The following is a 10,729-nucleotide window of genomic DNA, read 5'->3' on the forward strand; positions in this document are numbered from 1 at the left end:
ATAGATTTGATTTATTACTCGAATAATAAATGTCGGAAAATTTTATTATATGATTTTATTTTGTATGCTTTTAAATGCATAATTTAAAGGTTTATTATTTAGACTCAATTAACGATTCCCTTACATCAATACTTAATAAAAATCTTTAAGCTTTTTCTATTTACTTTAATTCTTTCAAAAGTAAATAAATCCAAATTATAAGAAAAAAAAAATGCTATATTAATTTACTTCGAAACCTCTCTTCGTTCGAAAACAATTTAAAATATTAGGCGAGTACAGAATATAAAGTTTCAAGAATCGAGCATCTCAATTATTCTGTTCTTAAAAATAAATAAGGCAGTGTCAAACTCCAGAGAATTGTTTAAACCCTCGTAAAGTAGATGGGTTGAATCATCTTCATCTACATAATTAAAAAGGATTCGCATGTAATCTCGACTCGGTACTTTCGGTCCTGCGATAAATAAAATATGCGCATGCCAGGATTTCAGCAATAATTGTATCTACATCTAAAACTCATGAGGGTAAAGACAGTTTCACATCTGATGAATGAATTAACGGAAGCACGTAAACAACTTTTCACTGTCAGTTCCGATAAATTGTAGAGATCTGTTGATATTTGTAGGTCATTTGCCAACGAACCCCCCCGGGTTTTAAATCAATATCTATTGACCATTGAATATCTAGAATTGTACTAAATATAATTAAATATTAATTTTTTTTATAATTTCTTTATTGTTTTTTGAGATGTTATGAAGTGGTTTTTTTACTGCGTACTGTAGTATAAAACGGTTTCTATTACTTATTTTGGTAAATGTAAAGAAATATTATTCTAATACTGATGCTGTCAACATCTTAGTCGCGCAAATATTTTCAAACAATGTTGTGTCCGAGCGAAGTCATTTTCTTCAACAAATACGGTTAAGAATGAAACAGAATTAAATTTTCTGGATAAAGCCGCTGAGGGCGTAAGAAAATTAATAAGAATGATTAAAAACAAACGCATTTTCTGTATGAATTAGTTTGTGAGAGAATTTATTATAACATCAAATAACATCATTTTGAAGAAAACTTTTCTAGAAACTATATCTTTGTGTCATTCGTATTGGCTATCTGGACATCTGTTGGCATTCTGCAGTGTTTACATTTCATTTCTCGAAGCAACAAACGGCAAAGTCACAAGGATGCGCGCGCATAGATCGCAATTCTGATAGCATTCAAAACTTGTAATCGAGATCTACCCAAGCGCGCCTTCCTGTAAAAAACTTCTCTGAACCACACTCTTTGCATTGTTATGAGTTATTATAGACCAACTATGACTCTATTTTCAAAAACTCATTCCTTTAGTGTAATTAAGATTTTTTTTTGTTAGAAAAGAACATATTACTTTTGTTATAAATTCGTTCAACTTTGGATTAACTTTCTACCTTGCCACTTTTCTTAAGCCTACATAGACACATGTTATCAATGGGAGGTGTGTCGTAAAAACTTTGCATTTTCTTTTTTTTCCCACAATCTTGACAAATATTTAACTTTCGTTCAAGAAATTTTCTTTTTGTCTGTGTAACTTGTTCTCCTAAAAGTTCTCTTATAATTTCATCTATATAATCATCTCTAACGCCTTCCTTCATTGCAAGTCTATCAGTTTCTATACTAATAGCTTTATCACCGGTTTGTTCATCATTTTGAATTTCAAAAGTGCTTTGATTTATAATTTCATTCGCATCAGCATATTGTTTCTTCATTATTTCATTTAAAAAAGAATGTGGTAATATTCCCACTTTGTTCTTATTGTTTTTGTAAGTCTTATTATTTTTATTCATAACTTCGAATGCGTTCTTTATATACGGTTTCTTAAATTTTTGCTTAATGTAAATAAAAGATCTTTCCTGGATGTTGCCCTCCTTTTCAACATTAATTTCATATAAATCTTTATCCAAGGTGTTATTGGAGCTTGAATGATTTTTGTTATTAGTAATGGGCGTTGCGTCTGTTGTTAAGTTAAAATGATCTGTTCGCGTTTTCCTTTTAATCAAGTTTCTTCTCTTAAACTCAAGTTTTGTAGTTAAACCTTTACTTTTCAAAGAAGTTTGAACAATCTGTAAAAAAATATAATAAAATATACACAAAACGGTAAATTAATAATTTATTTATTATAAAAAACATACACTTGTAAATTACGATGAGAGTACACAATTTAAGCTACGACTAACTTAAATTTTCCTATAGAAATGTGGGTAAATTACCATAAAACCATCTATCAGCCGACCGTAGTACTGATTATGGCCTCCACCCCTACTCTGTTTGTTAGTTCTGAATTATTGGTAACATAAAAATTTTTTTTTGCAAGTATGACACGAAAATCAATTAATTAATCATAAAAATTTCTAAATAAAAAAAATGAAAAAACTGCATTTACAGGGTTTATTATTAAAGACGCCATTTGTGTGGTATTGATATCAATAAAGTTGTAAATATCTCATTATTTGCACCTTAACGTAGTTTTTTTTTATGTCAGTAACAGTCAAAAAATGTTTCGTTATTAAAATAAAAATATTCTACACAAAATGGTTACAAAACTGTTTTAATCTTCATTTGTATAGCCAAGATACAATTTTTTAACATTAATTTTAAAAACAAAAAATACCCTGTCGAAAAACACTATATATGTGTATCCCAAGTGTTTGAGTGTGTCAATGGTAAATTTATCTCAGAAATATATAATCGATGTAGACACATTCAAATCGAACCTCTCGCCTAGACAGTATTATAGCATAACCATAAATACAAACCAAGTATCTGGTGACAAAATGTTTTATTAGTCATTGAGTTAATAGTGAACTCTTTGATCGTTCTGTAAATACTATAAAAATTAACTCTATATAAGTACGTGTTATTTGTTACAAACAATTTTTTCTTGTGATTAATTATTGGACTGAAAACAAAGTTATATTCCCCAAAAGTTTTTCATTTAAATAGTTTAGACTTCTTGAACTTCAACAAAACCAGAAGTATGTTCAAAGGTTTTGCTTCGTCTCTATTTGTTTACTTTATAACAAAAATATTTATTTTAAAATGCTCACCTCTCGAATGCCAGAGGGAACAATAAATCCGCAACTAAGTCCAATACACGAGAGAACTAAAACAACCAGAACATTTCTCATTTTCCACAATTGCGAAACAAATTGAAGTGTAAATACAAATATGTTCCTGTAGAATAAAATCACTTGTTCCTTCTATAACGACATCTCAACAATAATGGCCAGATTGTTCTAACAATGGCACATTGTATGGATGCAAACAATTGTTGTAAATATTTTGATGTCTGTTTATATACTGTTTTCTTTAAGACTTTTATACATTATTTATTTTAGTCGATGCTCTTTTGTTATTTTATTACAGTACAAAGATTTTAGTAATATTATGTTAAAATTTCTCTTTAAAATATTCATAATCGTACCAAACCAGGTTTGGAACAACTACTAAATATTTTAACATATATATTTAAATAAAAAGCAAAATAACTAAACTCTAAAGTATAAATAAAAGATATGTTTTATTTAATATATTTATCTCTTAAATCTTCGAAACAAAGAATACAACAAACATATTCGAGAAATACAGCATTATGTTACTTAAAAATTCCCATGATAGCTACAGCTTCATCTAGAAGAACAGCTACGTCAATGCCATACCCCAATAAAATGTCGACTTCTTGCTTGAAAATCTCATTTTCCCACAAAGCTGAGTAAATTTGATTCCATTCTTCCAGTTCAAAGCTCTCCATAGCTACTTTGAAGCTTTCGTCCTCAGCTTTCTTCTCCTCGAAAAGAGCCACCAACTTTTCCTTAGGAAACTTGGAAATGCAGTCCTTAACGAATGAACTCATGTCATTGCCGCTTGCAACACTGCGAGTGCTCCTTCTTTGTATACCATCTAAAATGTTTTTGAATGTTATTCTGCATGTAATAAAATGTTGCTCCAGAATATATAAATAAGTAATAATTACCAACAAGATCGTTAATAACATTAACGAAGAAAATAATATCAATGTTGTGGCCCTCCAAAAACTGCACCACCTGCGGATATAGATTGAAGTACGATTATAGTGCTTACAAACGTAGTACTACAAAATACCTACAATAAAACAGAAAATCACAATTCCAAATGAATGCGACATTTATAACATTTTATTTTCATAATATCCTTAGTTGTAATATTTAAACTTTATATAAATTTCAAATTCCCCCACGAGTTTACGTCGATGTGTCTTTAGATAATTAAATTTGCATTTTCCTTATAAACAAAATGTGAAAAATTCTAAACATTTTGTACCATTTACAAAAAAAAAAAGTCTAAAAAGACTTACGGCTTTGAATTCAGGTAAATCTTCCATTTCGTACACCAAATTTTTGAATTCAGAGGTCTGCATGTAATTCAGGCTAACTCTGAATTCTTCAAACTGAACATATTCTGCTGCTAACTCTTGAAGATCCTTTCCAGCTTCTTCCATAATAATATCTATAAAGTCTTCATAGTGTTCGTGGAACAGCTTCCTCGGTTGAGGTGCTGAGTAGGCTAGGGCCACTAAAGCCAGAAGGGTAACAGTGATCTTCATGTTTGATTGATTGCTAGATACAACTTCAGAATAACTGTTGCGGTACCATATATACTAAGGACTTCCCTGATAACGATAATTCTATCATGTGTAATCTCCATCGCTCTTAATAAAATGTTTCTTATATCTTCTCCATGATCGTAACGTCGGTAGGTTAAAAATGTAATAATTTTAAAAATTCTTAGTAAAATTGTTTTGACAAAACTCAATTTATTTTTGTAAATATATAATTTATACCATGCTACATAACATCATATTAGTCAGGTTGCGACCAAAACCGCAAAAAAAAAATCAAACTACAAAACAATTCTTATCTAAAATTTTGGCAAAACATACAATGAATTAATTCGAACGAACATTTTTCCACTATTACAACTGTACTGCATCTACATGCTTAGATTTAGACAATTTCATATACATAAAACATGGAGCAATAATTTTTACAATCCCGATATAAAAGTTGGTAAATATTCTGACATATTTTTTAAATAATATATCCAATTATATTATAATATGTACCTCCACAAAGTTACTGATTGATTATTAATTTCGTAATACAATTCAATTAGATGATATTGAATTAATTATGTCTAAAACATTGCATTAATATGTTCATTAATGCTGCATAACTGATTCTCTGTTAAAAAAAAATCATGAATCATTTTTAAAACCTATCGTTCAATTCTTTTATCAGTCATCGTCGATCATGTGATATATTATATATATCTCCAATGATGCAAAGTAAATCTGACTGAATTATCCAAACAGTTATGTAAATCCTAAATAAAAATTTATTTAATTCTCATAAACCGTTAATATATATCCGTAAAGAACAACACTAATTTAAGTGTCATTATATCATAATAAGTGGGTAGCATAGAAATTTCTAGTAGATATCTTATAATATCAGCATTTAAACGAGATCTGTCGACAAAGTTAAGAGGATGAATCCTAATCAAGACTTCAATGAGTCATCAAATATATCAATCAAAGATCATAGCAACAGTGAGTTCTTTATCGACGATTATTCACATTTACGGCTATCGTACTATCAATGGCGAGGGGACGAGCCTAATTTCACATTGGATAGCACATCTGATCTGTCGTTATGTGCTAATACAGAAGATCGAAAACCTATTGACAATGATAGTGCCGACGAAGGAAGACGTAAGCTTCGCCAATATCTTATATCACAAATACCAGATTTCCCGCATCCATCCTGCACAGCGGCATCCATTATAGCATCTGCTTCACAACGAATGAACTCTCGCAAGAGTAGTTTTATATATGACAAGAGAATTGAAGAGGGCGTTAAGAAGGAACGTGCTCCTGTGATATTTTCTCCAGAACGACGGTCGACATTAAAAACAAGCAAACGAAATGCGTTCTAAGACTATTCTAGTCTAGTCTAGTTCTAGTTCTTATTAATTTTGTTCAGTTATTGCTCTTTAATTTAATTGTTAGAATTTATTTATAAAAAACAAAATTTTATTATTTTTTTGTAACGAGTATAATTTAAAAACGTAACCAGAATGATTTCCTGATAAAGTGTTTAAGGTTTATATTTCTTTTCGTTTCTAATAAAGGTTTAATAATGTATGTACAGGTATGTGTTATTACTATTCAATATTTCTTGGATTATTTCCCTGACAATACCTACTGAGATATGATTTAAAAGTTTTTTTATATATGTACATACATATATATATATCATTGGAAAATATAAATTTCAGTAAAACCATTTTCTCAATGGCAGCCCATAATGGTTTTATAAAATATGAAGTGATTATTTCATCGAGGTTGCTTTAATAAATTTATTTCAATAGAACAATTTTATAACGTGGTACATAATTTATTCAAAATGTTATTACTGTCATTGTAGTTAAAAAATTATTCATAAAACAATGTCTATTGTTTTCTTCCCTAGTATTTTCCATTGCTTTCAGTATAAAAAAAATGTAATGTAATATTTCCAATTTTGTAATGATTATCATCTGCTCTATTGTATAGGAAATTGTGCAAAACAAGCTTTAAAAGGAAAATTTATTAATGCAATATTACTTCCTACACTGTAAATGTCTGACGCAGCCGAAGTTGACATTAGTAGTTAGTTCTATAATAATAAAATTTAACATTTCATTACTTTTTTTTTTAATAAACTACATAAAATAAAAAGTGAGACGAGTTACATCGAGTTATAAGTACAAAAAATACGTTGAGAGGAACTGGAACATTTTATTGTGATAACTACGTCACGTCGCATCAGAAATAGTGCTGGAGAGACAAAACATATAATTACTGTAGCTAGTGATTTCCCTCGAGACGCCCGCAGTGCACCACAGAATATAACTCTTATCTTGCTAACTTTAAAAAAAAAATTAATTTCTGAACTTATACCGAGTCGCCATGATATATATTCCGTGCTTACGCTAAGCCATATAAATGACTTGCGGAACGAAATAGTGGGGATCCTCTTGCTCTTGTTGTGTTTTAAGTACACGAGCAGTCTAAAAGTAACAAGTTGGGTAATAAAATTTAATATTAAGACTTTTATTTTTATAAAGATTTAAGCGGAAATATCTATTGCTGCTACAGCGACGCATCCCCAGTAGCAATGGTTTTTTTTAATTTCTACGAAACCAACTTACCTAGTTTTCCCTCATATCTTACTTAACATAAACTCGTATTGTTTGTTTTATCTCTTTATTTTAATTGTCAAAAATTGTTGTTTGTGTAGGTCAACATTTCTGTAAATAATTGTACATTCTTTCGTCTACAAAATCCCTGAAGGGTTTTAATAATTGTGAAAAAATACTGTGTTCAATCCAGAATTTTCTGCCGGAGAGCACTGTTTATAAGGTTTTATATTGAAACAGACTGTCAAAGAAGTAACCTCCGGGAGAAAAGTTTCCGAATGTCCGTAAACTTTCTTAACGTGTCTTTATTTCTGATTGTTAGGGGACTTATAGCCGTAATCATTTCTTACAACTTTCTTTATTCTCTGAGAATTGAGTGTTATTACTTCATTGCAGTCATATTTCTCTTTATTAATTACTATAGGAATATATTTCCTATATATTTATTGATCCAAAAAATCCATTTGAAGATTATATAAAATACAAATTTAAGTACTTTCACATAAGTCGCTATATTACACTTTAATCAGTAAATATCTCATAAACTACTACCTATTGTTTAATCTAATACGGACAAGATATAAGTCTGTAGAATGGATTCATAAATTCATAACGTAAGCAACGGGGATTGTATATTAAACGTTTAGCTTAAAATATTATATCAGGATCCAAAACGATATAATTAATATTTGGTGGTGCTATATTTCTCCTGCAATCATAAAACTTTGATACAAAAGTGTACAAGCTAGAAAACCAACATTTTTCAATATTTTCATTTTATCTACTAGAGTAAAAAATATTATATGAAATGAAAACATGATAATACACAGTTTTCTGACGAAAAAATGGGGTGAATCGATATTTGTAGTACTTTAATATGAAAAATCCATTAAAGTCAGCAATGTCAACGTCAATCTTGACATTCTTTGTGTTTAAAAATGATAAGCAGTGAGGTATAGTATCTTATTGCATTCCACAGTTACTTCATAAATTGTATAACATACGACCATAATCAGAAACGTTTTACTCTAAAATAGATTGACATTTAATACTACATCAGTAATTACGCGAGGTTTAAACAATGTTTCAGCAATTTTGCACTGCTGTACATTATCATGAGCTTATTACTGAAAATCAATGGTAAACTTCAACTCAAATTATAAATTATGTTTTCACAAGCAACATTTTAATTATGTTCCCCTTAATTTGTATTTAATACATGCGTCACAGTTATTGAAATAAAAATCAACCTCTGATTAAAAAGAAACAAATTATCCCATTTGACAGTTCTGGAACGCGAATAACGTTCCTTAAAAAAGTATCACTAATATTACGGAAATGACGGAATAAATCTAGTTTGACATATATATTTTTTTTATTTTGCAGATAACACTTTATACTGTTAAATATTGGTGTAGGTAATAGAAATAAACATCCAAAATCAATAAAACACGTTTTCATCATCACACTATATACAGACATTTTTTTAGTATTTCATTCATCATTTTTGTTGATTTCTTATGTGGAAATTACAATCTGTGGCGTAACAGAGGTCGTAGTTATCTTTAGAATTTGCTTCAAATAAATCTTTATATATCTCTGAAAACTAAACTGTCTGTACAGTAAAGTAACTTTTCCTAATTCAAATTTTGAAAGCAAATATCAATTCAAACATAGGTATTTACAAGTCATATCTGATAAGATTATATATTGAAGTAGTATTCAAGACTTGCTTTTTGGTAGGTATTGTTTAATTCTTATCGCATGATCTTAAATCTCCAGACGGATTACTTGTCATGGATTTTCTACTACTACTTGCTTAAAGTGTTCAAAATATTAACTAATCATAATTCAAAAACAACATTATAATGGTCAAACTCGCGTAAAATGATCCTGGCTTATTTCTAAAGTCTAGTTTTTTGTTTATCTAGTCCTATACATTGGTCTTATATTTCATTGTTTACATTTTTCTCTTATAACCAACGCTGTATCACAGTTTTAGGTTGATAAAACCAAATATTTTTAAAACTATTTCATTTGTCTTATCCTAATATGAACGAAATCTTCCTAAACGTAGCTTAAATTGTGAATATAAAAACTGTTGTTTATTATTTTTAACTTGCTAATAGGTATTTCGGTCTTTGTACTGAAGCGTCGGTCTTGATGTGAATATTGCTTACGATATTAGCCATTTCCGATTTAGTTAAAGTCAAATAAAAAGTTGTCCTATGAAACTGCATTCTATACCTACATCGACATATTGGGTTTTTTATTTCTATGTTGATGAGACATTCAAAAGATAGACGTTGAGATTAGCCGAATGCGATAACTGAATTTAATATACATAATATTTTTTATTTAAAATGAAAACTAAAATAAAGTAAACATTTTGTCAATTAGTTTGTATTACATCTAACATTTGGTAAGGATAAAAAAGTGCATTACAAAAATGTTAACTTAATTTAACAGAACAATAACGCTCTGATAGTTTACACTTGACAGTATGTAAATGTCTACCGTTAAATATTAAGTTACCTGAAAATAATACATAAAGTTTGGCAATTTCGCAGCGTTCATTACTGGTCACTGAGAATTAAGAGTGACACTGGCGGTGACTGAAAATGTAGGTTCTGTGTCAAAGAAGGTTATCTTGGTTTTAGCTAATACTCAATTACATTAAAATCAGATGCTTTTATTATAAGTGGCCATGATTTAAGCAGTTAGCAGGGCATACTTATGATTAAATGTCATGAATCTTAAATGCATTATTATTTCCTTACTATATTAGTAATTATTATCATGTTTCTATTTGTAGTGTTTGAACATTTTGAATTGAAATGTCTATTTGAAATTTCAAATTAAAATAGCCTTTCACTAAACTCATCTCAATTTATACACGATACCTTGCTGCATCAAAATTATTTTTTTTAATAGTGTAGTATGTCCATCTTTTTGTTGTGATTGATTTCCGGAATCAATTCGGATTCAATTCCGGATTTCAATCGCCGGTTGGTAATGTCATAAGAAATCACGTAAGCAACTTTTTAAGCGAATTCATAAAGAAGAAAGACTTCAATTAGTCTATATTTTTGTTACGCTACTTCTTCTTCAATAAGAGTTTGATTTTGATTTTATTTATCGAAAAGGCACTGTCGTGAGATAGTTCCAATGTCTCCAAGTCAGACTCTGATGAAGGGATCTTATATAATGGAATGAAACTTAAATAAGGATGTTGAAGCCCATCTCAAATGGGGGTTTATTATGCGGGCAAAATTGCAACATTTAGTATGCTATGTAGTGTTTTCTAAAAGGGTATTTTTGTACAGAGTGCATTATATTTCAGAATTTGATTAAGTTAGGTACATGTAGTAACAAATCTTAACATTTTGTGCATGTGGTAGTTTCAAACGATAACAAATAAAATATAAACCGATAAGAATTAAAACAAGAATATTCACCCAACTTTTCTTTGTATAAT

The 10,729-nt window shown here is 29.3% G+C and overlaps 2 protein-coding genes across 2 annotated transcripts; both read right to left on the reverse strand.

Annotated features, from left to right (window-relative positions):
- Window positions 1-1,026: 1,026 nt before the first annotated feature.
- Window positions 1,027-3,422, reverse strand: LOC116773098 (uncharacterized). The gene is made up of 2 exons (XM_032665483.2): window positions 3,081-3,422; window positions 1,027-2,096 (listed from the first exon to the last, which is right to left on the reverse strand). The coding sequence occupies exons 1-2, from the start codon at window positions 3,159-3,161 to the stop codon at window positions 1,413-1,415; spliced, it is 765 nt and encodes a 254-aa protein (XP_032521374.1). The 5' UTR covers window positions 3,162-3,422; the 3' UTR covers window positions 1,027-1,412.
- A 112-nt stretch (window positions 3,423-3,534) lies between these two features.
- On the reverse strand, window positions 3,535-4,646 carry LOC116773029 (uncharacterized). The gene is made up of 3 exons (XM_032665389.2): window positions 4,367-4,646; window positions 4,007-4,076; window positions 3,535-3,933 (listed from the first exon to the last, which is right to left on the reverse strand). The coding sequence occupies exons 1-3, from the start codon at window positions 4,613-4,615 to the stop codon at window positions 3,629-3,631; spliced, it is 624 nt and encodes a 207-aa protein (XP_032521280.1). The 5' UTR covers window positions 4,616-4,646; the 3' UTR covers window positions 3,535-3,628.
- Between the last annotated feature and the right edge of the window lie 6,083 nt (window positions 4,647-10,729).

The sequence above is a fragment of the Danaus plexippus genome (assembly GCF_018135715.1).
Source record: "Danaus plexippus chromosome 18 unlocalized genomic scaffold, MEX_DaPlex mxdp_20, whole genome shotgun sequence".
NCBI lineage: Eukaryota > Metazoa > Arthropoda > Insecta > Lepidoptera > Nymphalidae > Danaus > Danaus plexippus.

What these genes read in the sequence shown, in the direction of transcription:
- LOC116773029 (XM_032665389.2), bottom strand. Translation starts at nt 4,615, where the DNA reads ATGAAGATCACTGTTACCCTTCTGGCTTTAGTGGCCCTAGCCTACTCA. An exon ending in ATTTACCTGAATTCAAAGCC is followed by an intron (nt 4,077 to 4,366) that starts GTAAGTCTTTTT and finishes CTATATCCGCAG; the next exon opens with GTGGTGCAGTTTTTGGAGGG. An exon ending in TGTTATTAACGATCTTGTTG is followed by an intron (nt 3,934 to 4,006) that starts GTAATTATTACT and finishes AAAACATTTTAG; the next exon opens with ATGGTATACAAAGAAGGAGC.
- LOC116773098 (XM_032665483.2), bottom strand. Translation starts at nt 3,161, where the DNA reads ATGAGAAATGTTCTGGTTGTTTTAGTTCTCTCGTGTATTGGACTTAGT. An exon ending in TTCCCTCTGGCATTCGAGAG is followed by an intron (nt 2,097 to 3,080) that starts GTGAGCATTTTA and finishes ATTTTTTTACAG; the next exon opens with ATTGTTCAAACTTCTTTGAA.